Below are 20,650 nucleotides of genomic sequence, written 5' to 3'. Positions count from 1 at the left end.
TCACCTGAGAGACTGAACCAAATGCCAAATGTCCAAGACCTTAAAAGATTTGTGGAGCCCAAAGTCTCCAATGAAGGTGAGTAGCTACCACTGAGACAGGCTTAAGTTTCCAGCCCTGCAGAGACCGGGTCTGTGCTCCCCTTGGTCTCTTGAATTCATTATGTATTCATATAGCAGAGAGCTGCTGACTCCTTCAGCCTCAGCCAGTCATTGAGATGCCAGGTTTGCCCAATACCACCCTTCCTAGCTTTCCAAATATCTCAGTACACTTGTAGATCAGCACAGACTTCCCAGAAGATCCAGGCCCCACAGACTCTGAACCTTTCAGTGCCTCGGGCAACCTCTCTGCCTGGAGTTAGCAAATGTCTGTCCTTCACTTTCTAATAACTTATTCTCTCACTAATTGTGCTAAGTTTAGGCGTATCCACCAAGCATCAAGTTAAATTTAATCCTACAATGTGGCATAGAGGTGGAACCAGGTGGAGCTAATAGGAAGTGGTAATGGACCACAAAGCCTTTTATCTCAGTAGTGGATCAACTGCCCACCTTCCATATAATAATACCTTCAACTTTCTCAGATATCTGCACAGTTCCCACCAGCAAAAAGGCTCTTGGCCAGATGTGATTTCGTGACTTTGCACCTGTCAGTCTACAGAATCATGAGCTATATAAATATTATTCATAAACCACTTGATCTATAAGGTTCAATTACAACAAGAGAGAATGGATAATGACATCCCCATACATTTTGGGTTGAATCAACCTTTTCTGATTTGGCAAGCTCTGGGTCCAAATTTAGTGAAAAAAAATTTGTTCCATGCAAGAATCTATAACTTTACCTAACCTAAGGTCCTTTCATCAGCTGTTGGAGAGGCAGGTATGGCTAATGAACCAGCAGTGACCAGTTGCAGCACTGATCCAGAGCTTGTTAGATCTGAGAAAGTTGATCCAACACAGCAGGTAAGAGTGGGCCCTGCTTCTGTTTGGATTCTATTGGGTTTAGCAGTAGGAACCAGTCCAACTGAGTACATCTGAAGCAGGGCATGAGATATGTGGCTGCCCATAATAGGGCACAAGAGAAAGCAGGGTTGTTCATAAGGAGTAACTATGAATTATAGAAAGCTAAATACAGTAGTGCCTCCTGTCTATGCTGGTGCACCCATCTCTGCTTTGTTTTGTTGAGACAGGGTCCCATGTAACTCAAACTCACAGTGTAGCTGAGACTGCCCTTGAACTCCATGTCCTACTGCCTAAGCTTCCTAAATTCTGGGATTAAAATCATGAATCACCATATCATATTTGGCTTACATTCTTAGGGTGCTGCGATCTGGAAGCAAAGTGCACATAAACAAATTCATTCATTCATTCATTCATTCATTCATTCATTCATGAAAAAGTACAAATAAAAAACAACACTAAAATTAACCCATTCAATTCAATTTCCACACATTTCAGTAAACTTCCGTACAGTTAGAATATTTCTCTCTCTCTCTCTCTCTCTCTCTCTCTCTCTCTCTCTCTCTCTCTCTCTCTCTCTCCTTCCTTCCTTCTTCTGTCTTTCTTTGCTTATATGCAGAATCCCAACCCTATTTGGTACTTGCATGTAATGGATGACAGTGACCTCCAAAGATCTTGGCCAACCTTGGTTCAATTAGCTCACCACGCCACAACCTCCAGGTCTCTCACACACAATATTTTAGTCTCTCTGCCCAGACATATTCTGCACATCCTTCACCAGGATTTGCACAGAGAGTTTGTCTGATCCTCCCCTTCATGAATCCTATCTGACCACAATGCAACAAAAACTTAAAATAGACAGCAAAGAAAAGAATTGCCAATAACTATACAAACTGTTGGAGATCAAACAACTCATTACTGAATGATGAATGGGTCAAAGAAGAAATCAAAAAAGAAGTTTAAAATGTTCTGGAAGTGAAGAAAATGAAGCTCAACAAAACCTTTGGGAAATACTGAAAGTGGTCCTTCAAAGGAGATTTACAGTTGTACTGACTACAATAAAAAAAAATTAAAAAGACCCAAATGGTTTAATGATGTAACCAAGAATTTGTAAAAACAAAAACAAACCAAATTCAAATTCATTAGATGGACAAAATAATAAAAATCAGAGTTGAAATTAACGAAGCAGAAAGAAAGAAAATAATCAACAATTCTGGGATCTGAGTTTTTGAGATAAACAGGATTGACAGACCCTTGGCCCAAATAAGAAAGAAAGAAAGAAAGAGAGAAGCCGGGTGGTGGTGGCGCACACCTTTAATCCCAGCACTTGGGAGGCAGAGGCAGGCGGATTTCTGAGTTCGAGGCCAGCCTGGTCTACAAAGTGAGTTCCAGGACAGCCAGTGCTATACAGAGAAACCCTGTCTCGAAAAAAAAAAAAAAGAAGGCTGAAATTGCCACCAACTACAAGCCGGGCGTGGTGGCGCACGCCTTTAATCCCAGCACTCGGGAGGCAGAGGCAGGCGGATTTCTGAGTTCGAGGCCAGCCTGGTCTACAAAGTGAGTGCCAGGACAGCCAGGACTACACAGAGAAACCCTGTCTCGAAAAACCAAAAAAAAAAAAAAAAAAAAAAAAGAAAGAGAGAGAGAGAGAGAGAGAGAGAGAGAGAGAGAGAGAGAGAGAGAGAGAGAGAGAAAGAGAGAAAGAAAGAAAGAAAGAAAGAAAGGGAAGGAAGGAAGAAACAGAGGACCCAAATTAACAGAATCATGAATGAATAGGGAAACATTACAAAATACCCCCAAGGATATTCATAATATTATAAGGGTTTGTTTTTAAAACCTATACTTCATTAAGTTGGAAAATCAAAAGAAATGGATGAACTTCTAGATTGAGCCAAATCACCAAAATTAAACCAAGAAGAGATCAAGACTTAAACAGACCCATAATAAATAAGGCAATTAAAATAGTAATAAAAAGCCTTTCAACTAAATGAAGTCCAGAGCCAGATGGATTCACAGAATTCTGTGAATTTTAAAGAAAACCTACAACCAACACTTTTTAAACTAGTCAAAAGCAGAGACATAAGGAGCAGTCCCAAGTTTCAAGAAGCTGGTATCACTCTAATATCAAAATCAGGGAAACACACAATAAAAAATGGAAAACTACAGACCAATATCCTTGCTAAACATAGATTTAATTTTTCTCAATAAAATACTTGCAAACTGAACAAACATCAAAAACACATTATCCACCATGACCAAGTTGGATTTATTTTGGACATGCGGAGATGGTTCAACATATGCAAATCAATAAATACAATAAATCAGGTAAATGTACTTAAAGACAAAAACTATATGATCACCTCAATAGATGAAGAAAAAATTTTTGACAAAAGCTAATACGCATTCATGATAAAAGAATAAAAGTAGACTCATATTATTTACCTTACACACACAAAAAAATAACTTTTAATGAATCAAATACCTCAGTGTGAAATCTGATGTACTGAAACTGGTAACAGAAAACATAGTACCATACAGGGTGTTGGTATAGGAAAGAACTTTCTGAATAGGAACCCATTTGCTCAGAAACTGAGACCGTCAATTAACAAGTAAGACTTCACAAAACCAAAAGCTTCTGCAGAGCTGAGGAAACATTCAGTTGAGTAAATAGCAAACCCACAGACTCAGAGGGGATCTCTGCTAGCTATACATCTGACAGGGGACTAATATCCAAAATATATAAAGAACTAAAATAAAGCAAAGGGGGAAATCCATTCAAAAAATGAGCTTGGAATCTGAACATGGAATTCTCAAAAGAAAAAAAAATGGCTAAGAAATAGCTTTACATGCTATTGTCCATAGAAGTAAGAAAATGCAAAGCAAAGCAAAATCTGATACTTCATCTTACACCAGACAGAATGGCAAAGAGCAACAAGACATCTGACAATAAATGCTGGAGAAGGTGTGGGAAAAGGGGAATTGTCATTCACTGCTGGTGGCAGTGGTACGACTGGTGCAAACTGGTACAACTACTATGGAAAGCAGCATAGAGAACTCTCAAAAAACTAAAAATATATTTACCAAATGACCCAGCTGTATCACTGTTTGGTATATGCTCAAAGAACTCGGAATCTTACTCCACACGGCTGCTCTATTCATAAGAGCTAGGAAATGGAAACAACTTGGATGTCATTCAACTGATGAATGGAAAGTGAATATGTAACAATACACATTATAGAATTCTACTCAGCTTTAAAAAAATGAACTCATGAAATTTGCAGGTAAATGGATGTAACTAGAAAAGATCATACTGAGTGAGGTAATCCTGACCCAAGGAGACACTTGTTAAATGTTATCTCATCTGTGGCACTTAGCTCCAAATCTTCAGAGATGAATGCATAACCTGGAGTAACATAAAACTATGAAATTAAATAAGCACCATAGTGCTGGGGAACAATAGAGAGGGGAGTAGCAAGGTGTAAGTGATTTCAAAGGAGAAATGAAAAGAGCAAGGGGAAGAGACTTGTAAGTAGAGCATCAAGAGAGGGGTAAATACAGAAGGATGAAGGAGCTTAAAATAACAGTAAAAATATCTGAAAATTTATATGAAATCATATTATCTGCCTAAAACTGTGTATTACACACAGACAGATAGATAGATAGATAGATAGATAGATAGATAGATAGATAGATAGATAGATAGACAGATAGATAGATAGCATATCTGATTCTAACCTGAAAACTTTTTCCATACCTCCATGCCTTCATGGAGGAAAAATATGCCTCCATAAATTCTTAACTGCATTAAAAATATTCGCCCTTATACCCATAGATAAGTGTAGCTCTCACCCCTCATCAAGAAATCTCTCTTTGCAACAGATGGAGATGATTACAGAAAGCCACAATCAATTCAAGTGAAGAGAAAAGTGATCATTTGCTGCCCAGCCCCAACTGGTGCATCTACAACACAACTCTTGCACCTAAAATTCAATGACTATTGTGGAAGAGGGAGTAGAAAGACTGTAAGAGCTGGGGCACAGGAAGTTTGCTGTGAGGTTGCATCTCCTAGAATGTCAGAGAAGATGCACCCATGAAATCTTATCAACATGGTTGCCTAAACAAGATCTATATGAGGATAACACCAATAGACATGCTAATATGATAATGGGGTCTCAACCCTAGACAAAGAACTATAGGAACTAATGAATGCTGAGAATGAAATAGTCTTTCCCAGGCAAAAGACCCCAAACTGATAAGCCTTTTTAATGCAGAATATCTCTGTCTTCATACAATATAACCAAAGTAAAGCAGAATTCCATGAGATCCATGAAAAAAAGCTCCCAGAACTACTTAACTAATGTAGTAGTCATGTAATACATGACTAGAAACCAGACTGCATTTCCATATTTTACCGCAACCAACAACAAAAAATTAAAGTTAAAAAAAGCCCATAAATAGAAACAACAAAAACCACTGAATACCTAATTATAAGTCTAACATAGACAGGATCCATGAGATGGAAAATGGTGAAATTCTGTTGAAAGTGATTAAAGACCTAAACAGAGACACACATCCTATCCAGGAGTCCACTCAAATTGACTTCAGCTTTAATAATTGCAGTCAAAATTCTAGCAGAATGTTTTTAAGATTTATTTTATGTATGCAAGTGTTTTGCTTCTTGTATTAAGTAAGCACATGTGTGTGTGTGTTAAGTGCAGGAAGCACCCATGGAGGCCCAGAACATGGCATCGATCCCTTGGAACTTCAGTTACCCATGAGTTACCATGTGCATGCTGGGAACCAAAGCCATATTCTCTGCATTAGCAGCAAATGCTCTTAGCCACTGAGCTATCTTTCCAGCCCATAGTGGGCATTCTTATGCACATCAATATGATGATTATAAAATGTGTGTGGAAAGATAAAGAAACTCACACAGGCAAGACAATCTTTCTAAAAGATTGATTTATGCATTTTATGTTTATCAGTGTTTTGTCTGCGTGTACGTCTGCATACCAGACAAGGCATTGGATCTCACAGAACTATAGACTATAGATGGTTATGAGCTGCCATATGGATGCTGGGAATTGAACTCAGGAACTCTGGGAAAATGTTCAGTGCTCGTAATCACTGAGTCATCTTTCCAATCCTGGCAATACAATTTTGAAAGAAAACACAACTGGAAAAATGCATGTCATCTGGTGTCCAGAACAATTTTACTTACTTCGACTGGAGTTAGGAAGTGTGGTCGTGTTGATATACCAGACAAAATTCAGAGAATGCCAAATGTAAAACTTAACAAAACTTTGAAGAGTGGATCAGTAAGATGGCTTAGCAAGTAAAGGTGCTTGCCACCAGGCGTGGCAACCTGAGTATGATACCCAGGACTCCTGGTAGAAGAAAAGGATGGAGTCCCTGAAGCTGGCTTCTCACTGCCCCAAGCATGCCCTGACCACACACACACCATAGATAAGTAAATAAGTAAATAAATAAATAAATAAATAAATAAATAAATGTAAAAATAACTTAAAACTTTGGACAAAAGATAAAAGACAAACCTTGTAATCTTGGGATAAAGAGTTTCGACATGTGACACCAAAATCATGACCAACAAAAAGAAACATTAATAAATGACTTTATTAACAATTAACCACTTTTACTCTGTACATCATTCTGTCAAGAGAATGAAAAACAAACCACAGACTAGAAAAGAACTTTCCCAAGTTTCACAGAGGAGAGGTGTTCAGAAGGAGCTCTCTAGACTTAACAGTAAGAAGGTGAAAAGTATAGCTTTATATGTGCAAAGGGTTTGAACAGTTTGGTAAATATGATACATGAGCACAGAGAAGGGCTGCTTGGCACCCTCAGCCACGAGGAAATACTAGTTCAAACCATGAGATTTCAGCACACACATGCATGCACGCAGGCACACACACACACACACACATACACCAAAGGAAGTCAAGTGAGAGAGAGAACACCAAGGAAACTCAAGGACATGTAGAGATGGGAACCCTCTGAAAGCATCTTTAGCCTTGTACTTTGAATTCCCTGTCCTGGGAATGAAAGAACTTAAGACAACTTAAGTATCCTGGGTGCTGTGTGCCTACTATGTGCTTTCCAATTCAGTTTAAGGATGATCTTTATGAGTCTGAATTTTTTTAATCAATGTTAATTGAAAAGATATTTAAGGGGGTTTGCTAATTACCTTTTTCTAAGAATAAAATTCAAACCAGGATACACTTTAAAGCTCTGACTTTATTAGCAGTGGCAGAAAGATCAATACCAGAGGAAAAAGTAATAGTGCTTTAAAATGTGCCTTTTTTTTAAAACACATAATGGTAAGTGATAAAGTTGTACATTTCTTCAACTGAAGGACAGTGCTCCCCAAAGAGATGTTAGTCCCACTGGAATCCATCCACACTGAGCTACAAAGAGCCGAAACTGATCACAAGATATTCTGAGCAAGCACAGCTTGCTATGTGTGGGCCCCTTTGAGCACGTGACTCCTGTGTATTTTAATTTTTTCAATAATTCCTTTCTATTTTATTTTTATGTGCATTGGTGGTTTGCTTACATGTATGTCTGTATGGGGACATCAGACTCCATGGACTCCAACTTACAAACAATTGTGAGCTGCCATATGGGTACTTGGCGTTGAACCAGGTTCCTCTAGAAAAACAGCAAGTGCTCTTAACCTCTGAGCCACCTATTTAACCTATCCTGTGTATCTTTTTAAAGTGTAGGGTTTATAAATTCATCAAACACAAACTCTTCATTAGAAGTAATAGAACTTAGAGATGCTTCCTCACCCAAGCCCCAGACATTGTCTCCCTTAGGCACCCTGGGTGTCCCCAGAACCCACTGGATGCTGTGGAAAATGCCAAGAATACAATGTCTCAAAGTTGCTTGTGGTTGAGGTAGACTCAGATCACTTTTCTTCAACCATAGTTCACATAGATGGGCTAAAAATGGCGGAGTTGGGAGAGCATAAGAAGCAAAGCATATCAGAGACACTAGACGAGGTGCAGAAGCCCTTCCAGGAGGCAGATAAGTTGAAGCCAACCTTCTAAGGATGGAGCCTGGCACCTGGCTGTCTACTATCCTCTTCTTCCTGTATATGTGCATAAGATTTCCTAATTTAAACAAAAACCTAAGAGTTTCGAGGGTGTTGCCCTGAAAGGTGCTATCCCTTCTATGGGCTCTCAATATTCCCCCTCTTTCATTTAAAGCAGGCATAGTCAGAGACAGTGCCTCAAATCTGACAGGTGATGAACAGAAAGCCAGACTTTCCCACAGCACTGAATAGAGAAAAGAGAGGAACTACCAGCTCCTGCCATCTGTACTGCCAGCAGAGGCTCACCCTGGGCCTGGCCCAGTGAGGATGGGGGACATAGGAGTACAACTGTGCCCTATGTCATGTGCCCAATGCCAAAGAATGTTCTGCTGTGATCATCTCCTGAGATGTAAGAGACCAAGCTTGAACAGCTCAGAGAAATTCTAACACCAAAGAACCTTGGGGTTCACCTCAGATGAGAAAAAGACCCACCTAATGGAAGTTCCCATCAAGCCTGAATGCCAGTTTGAAATGCAAGAATTGTCAGGCCCTATTTGTGCAGGATGCCTGATGATCCACATAGAAACTCAACACTGACTCCTTTTAGTCTTTAATTTGGAAAATAAATGGCTTAATATTTATGTTCTTTCACCAGTGAGTGAAACTGGAGAGTATGGGATGACAAATGAGCCTCCGATTTAGCACGAGAATGATGAAACCCTCAACTCCATCGTGAAGTTGATCTCTACCCACAGATCCCAGCTTAAGCAATCTTAGACCAGTCTGGCAAACAGCTCATGAAGATATTTTGGTGCCATTAAGCTTCTTCTCAGGAAACACACACACACACACACCACACACACACACACACACACACACACACACCACACACCACACACACACACACACACACACACACTACATAGCATGCGTGTGTGGCGCTGCAATGAAGTGTGCACTTACCTCCAGCAGCAGCCGTCCTTCCTGCACAGGGAACCCTCTGTATGAGTGTTCTTCAGGTGACAGGGCTGGAGCTGACCATACACATGTCTCCTGCAAGGCTGTCAGAAAAGAATGAACAAATAAGCTCTCTGCAGAGCTCAGGCCTGCTGGTGGTTCTTAAGTCACATGTTTCTTGTATTTCCCTGACTTTTACCCCATTGTTCGTGCTATATGTCCAACTTGGGCTATGTTATTGTCCTAAGCAGGATATGCAGAATCACCATGAAGTCCTAGAAAGCTGTATTGTTGGCAGGTAGAGCCAGCTGAAGCTCTAGGCCAGCATGGATCTAGAAGGTGCCTAATGTAGAAATGTACCCAAATTCATGTAGTATTCTGCCTCATCTTGGAAACGGCTCTTAGCTCTCCCATCTACCCAGTCTTGAGACAATGTGTGGCTTCCTGCCAGGTCCCCTCTATGAACAAGGATCCCAGGGTCCCTGCAAGTACCTCCTGAGACCCAATACCATTGTATCCCAACACCACTGGTAGTTACCCTTTGGAAGATAGCTGGCCTGTCTTCTGCTTCCAGGCTAGGCCAAGGCTCCCTGAGTCCGCCCATCTCCCATACCCTCATCTCCCCTGGAAGGGAGCAGACAAAATGCCCTCACCTGGAGGTAAAGGAAGTCCCTTGAGGATGCTCACTCCCTCCAAAAACTGCTCCTAGACCTATGAAGGTGCCCACCTTCCTGGTACCCCTATCCAAGTCTGGTTTGATGGCTTTGGGATGGAAATTTCAAGGTTCTCTTACTAAGCTGGATTTGAGTCTATGGCAAGCTGACTCCCCCTCTACCCTCCAGGAGACCCAGTCCCAGACAAAAAGTTCCATTGTTGAAGGGCACAGCATTCTTAAAAGTAATCTCATTGCCTGTTCACAGCTCACCTCATGCTGAAAAGGATGGGTTTGCTGGGCTGTGTATAATATTCAGAAATAAAAGTAGCATTTGAATCAAAGTTCTATCGTTTTTGTGTCACAAGGCTTGGCCTTGGCAATCCCTGATGCCCAGGGGTGGTGGTATTGTTTTGCAATTCTTGTCTAGAATCTGAGCCTCATTGTGGCTCCATGTCTCCCTTTCTGAGTGGTTCCTACCAGTCTACCATCAACTGGTCCCATGAAACTGAACTCCCCCCCTTTCTGGACCTCTCAATGTCTCCAGAGGTTCTAAGCATCCTTGGAAATTAATAGTTACCCAGGCTCCCAGAAAACTCTCCTACTCCGGGATCCAGATACTGTTTAATACTCTGCCCAGCCCCACAACAGCCCTATACCTGGTCCTCAGAGTTAGAGCTTTTCTAGCTTCACCCAAAGCTGTTGTTTCTGTGGCTGGCAGTCTCCACTGTCCCAGAAAGTCCACGGAAACTTCAGACAGTCCTGCCCACATGCAAGAGTTTTAGCAGGGATAAAGGGCCCTGTGTAACAGGCTACTCTCTCCAGGGAAGACTATGAGACTGTGACCCCAATGGCAATGACATGAACTTTGGGACCTGGTTTCTTTCTCTTCCATTTTCAAAAGGCACCATTTCTTGCTCTTGTCTCCCTTAACTAGTGAGACTGGGTTTTCTGTTCACTACACTAAGAAACGAAGGTACCATTTTCTTTGTCAGAACTCAGGTCCCTCCTGGGAAACTTGAGCCTCTGATGCCTCTCAGGCAGTGGTTCCCAACCCTAACCCTAACCCTTTAATACAGGTCCTCATGTTGTGGGGATCCTCCAAAAAATTATTTTCGTTGCAATTTCATAACTGTAATTTTGCTACTGTTATTAATTATAATATAAATACTTTTGAGATAGAGGTTTGCCAAAGGAGTCATGAACCACAGGTCGAGAAACGCTGCTCTAGGGCAGAGGGATGGAGGAATCAGACTCCTTGAAGCCTCCCTGCCAATCCTTCTTCACCACTTATCTCCCCAGTCTGGGCCTCCCACACCAGAAACATTCATACATTGAGTTTTCAAATGTGTCTTCAGGAGGCCTCGGAGGGGTCCACATTATTGTTTCCTTCTTCAGGATCTGTTCTGCTTCCCCTCTGGCAATAGAGAACTTAGAGACTAGCAGCCAAGCAGAGGCACTAAGAGTCCTTGGGGAACAACCCCAAACCCCTGGAAAATGTGCCATGGAAACTGCAAGAGTGAAACGAGCTGCTGTCGTCATGAGCTTGGGGTTGAGGGATGGGTGAGGAGAACAGGACAGGAAGATTCAGCCTGTGTGGGTCCGATATAAAGATATAAACCAAGGCACCTGCCGCGGGGGCAGATTCCCAGCGGAGTGTTTCCTGATGGTCTGTCTCCCTGCAGAGGAGCAACGTTCCCAGCACCTCAGAGATTGCACAAGACTTCCAGAGGACTTAAGCTAAGATGGTCAAGGAGCCAGTATGCGTGTTGTGCCAGACCGCTGAACCGCTGAGCACAGAATCTGACCAGATCTTCAGTACCACCCTCCCTCCCCCCAAACACTCCAACCCCTAAAGGCAGCTCCGCCTCTAAACGCGGCTAAGTCCAGCCTAGGCTGAGCTTCTGGGACTCCGCCACCCCCATCGCGTGCCTGGCGCCTCCGGCTTCCTCCTGCGGCCACAGGCGTCACGCGATGGCTGCGATTGCGTGCGAGTGAATGGGGCCCCGCCCGATAGGCGTGGGGGTAAATTGGTTAGGGGCCTAGACCCGAGGGAAAGGGACAAAAGTGTGGCGGGGGCTGGGTGGGACCGGGATGGGAGGGTTTTGGATTGTTGCACCTCGAGGTCGGGTCCAGGAAACTCCTGCCTTGCTCCGGTAGCCGGTCAGCTGCAGCAGGATGTCTTTTCTAAGTTAAGGGTTATGGAGGTCACCAGGACCCCACACAGAGCTAGCGAGTAAGTGTGCAAGAGCCAACAGAGGGGTGCGTTAATTCACGCGCGTTAGAGAGTCTACTCACTACTTCCCTCTGCTTTCTCCAAGGCCCGCCGCCCCCTATAGGCCTTCCCCTCCCCAGCAGGCTTGTCTTCAAGGCATCAATCACAAGTTTGTACCAGCTCTGAGCTGCTGTGGCCTCTGACATAAAGAGGGACCTACTGGGGCCGCTCACTTGGAAATGAGCTGGATTCCTGTGCACTGTGCCCAGCTCCACCTAAACCCACGGTTTCCTGTCAAATAGTTATTCCCCCTACAACTATAGGTGCAAGAGGACCTCACCCCAGGAAACTTAGTCTCTTGAGATTCTCAGGGACACTTGAAGAAGTCCCCAATTGGTCACAATCAACTGAAACCAACAAATCTTTCACTTCTCTTATTTCCTGAAAACTTAAAGTAGTTTATTTGGAGCAGCAAGAATTCTGAAGAGTTACCATGGAGGCAGTTGAAGTTTCTACACACAGCAGTGCAGGGAGTGCAGGCTACCCTGGACAACCAACTTCCCAGTAACATATTTCCCTTTCTCTACAACTCAGCAGACAAGTGGGACCCCATCAGTTGATGCTACACACATACAAATCTAGTGACTTCTTGGTGTCAGTTTAGCAAAATGTCCTCTGTGGAGGAGATACCAGAAGTCTGAACCATCTCTGCTCCTGAAAATGCCTTTCTCTCAGTTTAGTGAAGTCAATTCCTACACCAGAATGGTGTGTCTGATCAGGCCAGCCATTCCTATAGTTACTTACGTTCTCCCTGGACTTGCCATGGTCAGAGACAAAGCCTGAGCAAGACAAGGCCGAGCAAGCCGACTAGAGCAGAGATATTACAGAATTTTGGCTAAAGTTTCCTGGGTGTTTTCTAAAGCTAACGTTTCCTTTAGGTTGTCAGTAGATAGAGACGTGGGTCCCAAGCAGAGCAGGAAGGAAGGGTACAGAAAGGATAGGAGAAAGAAGCAAACAGGGAGATGGTAAGAAGAGAAATGGGTATGTGAGATGCCTCTACTCAACACTCACCCAGACTCTCCTGGCATTAAGCTGGACTGCCCTCCTTGGACAGTTAAAATCTCTGATTCAGCCCCTGGGCAAGGAAGAGGCTTGGCTGGAATTTCAGTAAGCCAATCAGCTTTAGTGTCCCAGAACTGGGAAGGACAAGACTCGGTCTACAGCACCACAGTCTACTATGAACCGAAGACCCAAGTAAGCAGCAGGGCAGAAACAGGATGGACAGACTTAAGATGACACATTGTTCAGGTCTTGTACTAAGGTCATATAGGGCTTCAAGGTTCTATCAGCCAAAATCTGTCCCACATCCTACTTCATGTAAAGAAGGTGTCAGGACCCACAGACTTACAGGAACATTGCTGCAGTTCCAAGGTACAGAGCTGTCAAGCTCGCTGGCAGGACATCCAGAAGATCCCAGAGGGCAGGAACAAATAATCATAAGGAAAACTTCTGAATTCCTAGCTACTCTATCTTGAGAAAGCTCCAGAAGTGACATTGCCTAGCTATGGGCAGGTTCCCTGAGAATGTCGTAGTACTGAAGAGGCTGCCATGGTGACATCAGGAGTTAGTTCCACACTCTTGTACTCAAGGAGCCCTTCTGTGCATCTAGGATGTTCAGTCTCACTAAAATATGAGGTGCATGGTGCTCATCTATGAATAAGGCAGCCTGATGACTCCCTGATGGACCTGCCAGGGATCCGGGCAGAGGATTCCTGTCACATGTGTGGGATCTCATTGATTCGGAGAAAAATCCAGGAGTCCTTAGAAAGGACAAGTCTGATCCCCCTTGTTGACTGGCTTTAGATGTTGGAGTGAACAAGTCCACACCCAAGGACAGTACCCAGGGCCGTGGCTAAGGTTGTTTTGATATGTGTGAGCTTCCCAGTCACACTGCCTCCAATGTCTGGGGGTATCATCCGAATCAGGGTCCAGTGAGGCAGGTAAGGCTTTCCTAGTGTGGATGGTGTCACGCAACTGCTGAGGCCTGAAGAGAATGGAAGTTGGTGAGGGAGAAATTTCCCTTTCCTCCTGCCTCTGGGTGAGCTGAAACATAGCCTCTCATTTACATCTGCTCCTGATTCTCAGTTTGGACTTAGGCTGGATCGTGACATCCATTTCCCTGGGGGTTTCCCATGGATTCTGCTTCCATGACCACATGAACCAATTCCTCACAATTTCTGCCCATGGTGATCTGTTTCTCTAGGGAATCCTGATAAATACATGTCTGTCTTAGTAAATACACATCTGTCTTAATTAGGGTTTTACTGCTGTGAACAGACACCATGATCAAGACAACTTTTAGGAAGGACAAATTCATTTGGGCTGGCTTACAGGTTCTGAGATTCATTCCATTATCATCTTGGCATTGTCCAGGCAGTCATGGCACAGGAGGATCTGAGAGTTCTACATATTGTTCCAAAGGCAAACAGAAGAAGACTGGCATCCACAGGCAGCTATAAGGAGGGTCTCAAAACCCACTCCTATAGTGTCACACTTCCTCCAACAAGGCCACACTTCCTAATAGTGCTACTCCGTGGGCCAAGCATATTTAGACCACCACAATGTGCAAGGCTGAGTTGGGGTAAAATGTCAATATTTCAGCATCAGATAGGAACCCAATCTCCATATTGTGTCTGATCTCAAGGCTCCACGCTGTATATTAGGTCAGCATTTTTTACGCTGTTTTCTCCTCCAGCAATCTAAAGAGGTTAGACAAGTGTAATGGAGTGAGTAAGTTCCCGTCACTTCAACCTAGCTGCTAGCTGCGCCTTACCTGGAACTTTACCAACTACTAGCCTTTGGAATCTCTGCGATGACTACTTATCATTTAAAAATATCTTTTCATTGCTCAATCCCTCAGCCAAGAAAAGACATCAGGAATAGGAATGAACACCCACCCAAACGTGGCACTAAAAATTTGGAGCACAGTCCAAGTTGTGTACTACAGCAAGTTGCTGTCTTTGACATATAATTTCCACATTTTCCAAAATACATTGATTAAAGATTTCACACTTTCAAACAGCTCACAAAGAACCACAAAGTATACATTTCCTGTGAGCCACTGAGGACTGGTCAAAAGGCAGCCATGTTCTCATCTCTTCCTAACCACTTGCTGAAGGCATTTGCTTCTTCCCACAGGCTCTGCAGTATCTCCAGGCACGCATGTGTCCTTCAGAGGAGAAACACAACCCTTGCCTTCAAATACCTGTCATTGTGGAAGATGAAACCCAAACTAGCTCATTGTAAAAGGGAAGACCATGATTTGGGCACAATGCAGATCTATATTCTTTTTATGATATGAAGTGTAGCTAAAACTGGATCTTCTCATGAAGTTTTATCAAGAAATGTTTCAAACATTCAGCAAACAAGCAAGAGAAACTTCTCCACTGTCCGTGAGGGTTCAAAAGGTTTTTTTTTTTTAATGTTTGTTTTAAAATAAAATATTTTAAAGTCAGAGATGTACTAAGTTAATAAATTCATGATATCCAGGTGTGAATATCACCATGAGTAAGGCACCCTATAAGACTCACCAAACTCCCACAGCCCACAACTAAACACTGTCCTAGCCACTCAGACTGGGTGCCCTGCTCAGAGGTCAGAAAGAATATATACTCCACTTTTAGACAATGGTCTGAGAGTGGAGGATGAAAGCTCAGAAGCAGAGCACTTGGTTATCTATAAGTTCAATTCTCAGCAAGACACACACAGTCACGTGCACGTACACACCACAAACCCCCATAAATAAATCTGTAGGTTTAGATCATCCAAAACCTCCTACTTTAATAAGGCTTCTTAAACACTTCAACCTTCCTTATAGCCCACTGACCAAAGGTAGGGAAGAAGAAAGGTTAATAAGAAACAGGGGTAGGGTGGGGAGAATGTGGACCTGTTTAGAAGTAGTTCTTTAGAGCAATTCCAAACACAAATTCAGTAGTGACAATCCAATCCAATTGGTAAACACCAAACGTGAATTAGTAACAACAGCTTGATTCAGAAGAAACCCTGAGGCTCCACCAAATCAGCATGAGTCCATGAAAGCTGCAAGAAGCAGCTGGGATACCATGAGAAGTCTTTGGAAATTTTCTCTCTACTAAGTCACGACAAGTGAAAGTCAGTGAAGACCAGCAAAGTATTGCAAGGTAAACCAATGCAAGAACATCCTCTAACCCTCTGTGGGGTTATATTTATACCCTTTCCAAATATCACGAGCCCTCTCAACTGTTCACTCCAGCAAAACATCATATATTCTTTCATCAGACAGCTTCCAGAAAATCATCACATGACACAACTGAGTCTCCACAGAAACCAGAGATTTCCACTTCATAAATCTATAGTTACCTGTCAGCAAATTCATAAATAACAGCAGCATGGAGCTTGCCTGCCTGCCTGCCTGCCTGCCTGCCTGGCAATCATCTGAGTCTTCATCTTCACACAAATAAATTATACATCACCATAGGTCACCAGCTCCTATCAGGGTTTTGCTGTAATTAGGATCAATAGATAGACCGAGTTTAGTAAAACATCCTGGGATCTTAATTTCAGATACACGGGACCTATAAAGACATACCTACCCACTTGCTCCCTGTAGTTGCTTCCACATTTAGCATCGGTCATCACCAATCTCTGACTTTATACAGCAGAGACTGAGATACCACATGCAAGCCAAACATAAGGAGAAACACTGAGCAGGGAGCCAAAGAAGTTCTCCTGGAGACTGGGGATGAGGGATGATGTCAAAGGTGTGAGATCAGGTAAATCATCTGAGGGGATGGACTTTAAATAAAGATCTGAATGAAGCAATCCTATGATGGCTACAAAAAGGGGCTCTTAACCCTAAGGAAGAACCAGAAACCCAAATAGACAGCTGTACTACCAGGAGAATGGCTGGGAGATGTTGTCTTAGTTAGTTAGGGTTTTACTAATGTGAACAGACACCATGACCAAGGCAAGTGAATAAAAAACAACATTTACTTGGGACTGGCTTACAGGTTCAGAGGTTCAGTCCATTACCATCAAGGTGGGAGCATGGCAGTATCCAAGCAGATATGGCACAGGAGGAGCTGAGAGTTCTATGTCTTCCTCCAAAGGCTGCTAGTGGAAGACTGACTTCCAGGCAACTAGGATGAGGATCTTAAGCCCAGACCCACAGTGACACACCTACTTCAACCGTGTCACACCTATTCCAACAAGGCCACACCTCCAAATGGTGCCACTCCCTGGCCCAAGAATATACAAACCATCACAGATGTCAGCCTTTCAGGACAGGAAACTGATAGGTGGCAATGAGAATGGAATGAAGCACATGGTCATGGCCCCACTCTCTGGGAAGGAGAGGGTGAACAGTGTCCCTGCTGACTGAAGCACCCTGAAAACCAGTAACCCTGGCTATAGGGAGCTCACAATTGCCATATATGCCAAAACAGATATATGACATAACCTGGTTTCATGAGCTGCCCCTATCTTCTCAGCCTCAGAACCGGGGCTGCATTAGTGACATGTCATCTGGAGAACAGAGACTCTTTCAGTCCTTTCTGATCCAGACACAGAACCCCTGGATATCACCATTTCAAGAGTCCACAGATACTCTAGCACACTAGCACAGAAAGCTGAAGCTTCATCAGCCCAACTAGGCCAACTGTGCAGTGCACTGTGGGCAGAGGGGCAGCATCTTGGTCCAAGCAGTGCCCTGATATCTTAGGGTTTTACTGCTGTGAACAGACACCATGACCAAGGCAACTCTTATAATAATGTTTAATTGGGGCTGGCTTACAGGTTCAGAGGTTTAGTCTAGTATCATCAATACAGGAGCATGGCAGCATCCAGGAAGGCATGGTGCAGGAGTAGCTGAGAGTTTTATATCTCCATTTGAAAGTTCCTAGGAGAAGACTAGCTTCCAGGCAGCTAGAATGAGGTTGGGTCTTAAAGCCCATGCCCACAATGACATACTTCCTTCAACAAGGTCACACCTACTGAGGCCTGAGTTCTACTCCCTGAGCCAATTGTATTCAAACCACTATACCTGAATAAGGGACAGGAACTCAAGCACAGCCAGCTAATTCCCTCAAGATGGAGAAGTTTTGGTACTTGCCCTAGGCTAGGGCACCTCCTTATTCCTGTTGAAAATGCCCCTCCTTTGGGATATAGCCTCCACAGTTTATGCCCACAAAGCATCTCTTCCAGAAGCAGAAGTTGGTATGATCAGCAACCGGCACTAGCCTCTTGGGTCCTGAGTTTATATCCTTCAGCATCCTATGTCTGTTGCCAAAGCAACTCCTTCTATAATCCCTGGGGTCTAAACCACGAAACACTTAAATACTGCTGAATGATGCCACTGAAGAATTCACAGAGGTTACAGCTGAGTTCACCAGGAATTACCTATATTTTCAAGACTGAGACTTGGCTCCTACCCTTCATCATCGACAAACATCAACTCAGACCTAATCTAAAACCAGATGTTAAGTTCCTGAATGATGAAACTAGAAAAAGAAAACAGGGGAAATATTTCAAGATATTAGAAAATGGGAAATGTCACGATGGCTCAGTGGGTAAACATGTTTACTGCCAAACCTAACAAACTGAATTTGCTACAGGACCTAAATGGTGCACATGGTAGAAGAATAGGCACACACACACACACACACACACACACACACATGCTTACACACCCCATGGCTGGGGAGAGAAAGGGAGAATAATGTAATATAAAATATAAATTAAAAATTAAAAATCTAATATAAGAAATATAATTCTATACCTCACTTCTGAGTGAACAGCCAAAGAAAACAAACTTGTCAAAGAGACACCTGTGCTAACTCTAGCACCATTATAATAATCAAGACATGGAATCAGCCTGGATATTCATGGATGAATGAATAAATATAGAAAATGTGATGAATAAACATAATAAAATACTATTTATCAATAAAAAGGATGAAAAGCTACTGTTTACAGGAAAAATGAGAGAACTGGGTGCTGTTATGTTAAATGAAGAGCCAAGCATTGAATTTACCACATGTTCTCATTTATTTGTGGAGGCTAAAAATGTTCATCTCCCAGAAGTAGAAAGAACAATGATCATTCAGAGGATGGAAAAGATAGTTTGAAGAGAAACAGAGAGGGTGGATAATGGCTACAAAAATGAAGTTGGAGGCAGGAAGTAGCTCTGAAGGCTGGAGTGAGAGCTCACTCTTCCAGAAGACCTGGGTTCAGTTCCCAGCACACATGTAGTAGTTCACAACTAAGTGTAACTCAAATTCCAGAGAATCCAATGGTCTCTTCTGGCACCTACAGGCACTGTATGCATGTGGCACACAGACATGTGTACAGACTGTTTAGTCATATACATAAAACAAATCTCAAAAAGAGAGAAAACAACAAAATAGGGTTTACTTCACAAATGTAATAATGGTTCAAAATGATTGATATACATAATGCCTTAATTCTAAAGACAAAAGGAGAAAATGGTAATAACTCTAGCTTGAGCATTATACATGTTTCTGTAAGTATGATATACATTTTGCTCTATCAAGAAGCATAAATAATATATTCCAATTAAAGGTTCAAATTTAAAAGTAAAAACAATTGAAGGAAATAAAGGTATGCAGGTAATAATTTCCAGGTTTGCAGGCTGCAGAAATAATATTTCTACAAGCCAGACAAATCTCCACTTATACCTACTCCCTGCCATTTCATGTTCAAGCACTGCTTAGGACTGTCTTGTTCTAGCTTCCACAGCCACTGCTGTGCACTCCTCTGCCCTGAATATCTGTAACTGCATCTCTGTAAGTGATGAAGTTGATCATGACAGTGGTGGTGAGAAAATGCTCCACACAGATGTATGTGCACATCCAGTCTTGAGAACACAGCCTCTTTGCAGGCTCTGCCATTCCTTGACCCTTTCCTTTCCTCCTATTCCCCAGGACTTACACCTTCCCCATGCAGTGAGGTCCTTGGGGCACACTGCAGACTCAGGCCTCACAGACCACTTCCTGTGTGCTGTTTTCTTGATGCTTCCAATTGACTTATTTAGAGATGTTAAACTTTAAAAAAAAAAACTTTTAAAAACAGCACACTATGCCCAAATTATTTTGCCATAGACTCCCCTGAAGTTTAACCAATGGGTGCAGAAAGATCACTGTCAAGTCATTGGCTGGAGAGCTGTGGTTCCCCCGACAGTCCAGTTTTCTTCTGTCAGGTCTCTATGAAGACCACAATTCAGACAGTGGAAGACTGACGATTCCTCATGATTAGAAAAGAAGATGCATCTTTATCAGGAAGACCATCATGTCATGCTGGGCTCAACCCAAGATGCTTTTTGGTGTGATACATGACATCTTCTTGGACGCTCTCAGTAGGTCAAATACAACCACTGAGGATAACGAATACTAGTTCTCTCCTTTATGTTCTTTCCCCTTGACACAAAAAGATTATTTTGTAAAGACTTAACACTGCTTCTCACCACAGTTTCACCATTACTCTTCGTATTTATTGCATTATTTGCTTGAATCAACTATGGTTCAATGGCCACTGGCTTTTAGCTCTCCTCTTTTATGTTTGTCTCTCCTACACTTATTGTCTAGTAATATAATACAGAGAAAATTTCTCACTGTTTATTTAGTTTGTTCATCTCTACTAGAGTACACTGATAGAAAAATCCTGTTTTATTCATGTAGTTATCAGCCATTACTACCACAAGTCTTTTTAATGCTGAAATCATCCCTGGCTTGTCAGTAGAGCCTTCTTTATGGTCATCCTA

At 42.6% G+C, this 20,650-nt stretch overlaps 1 protein-coding gene across 1 annotated transcript in view; it reads right to left on the bottom strand.

Moving 5' to 3' along the window:
- The window catches only part of Ahrr (aryl hydrocarbon receptor repressor), a 71,280-nt gene that overhangs the window by 35,177 nt on the left and 15,453 nt on the right, over positions 1–20,650 (bottom strand). The window contains exon 3 of the mRNA XM_021180983.2: positions 8,975–9,072. Within this exon, the coding sequence (XP_021036642.1) occupies positions 8,975–9,072 (98 nt within the window). The remainder of the gene's footprint in view (positions 1–8,974; positions 9,073–20,650) is intronic.

This window comes from Mus caroli, unplaced genomic scaffold, assembly GCF_978045245.1.
Source record: "Mus caroli unplaced genomic scaffold, Mus_caroli_1 scaffold_15, whole genome shotgun sequence".
In the NCBI taxonomy this organism is placed as follows: domain Eukaryota; kingdom Metazoa; phylum Chordata; class Mammalia; order Rodentia; family Muridae; genus Mus; species Mus caroli.
The sequence above is the reverse complement of the archived record's forward strand: the minus strand, read 5'-3'. Positions and strand labels throughout refer to the sequence as shown.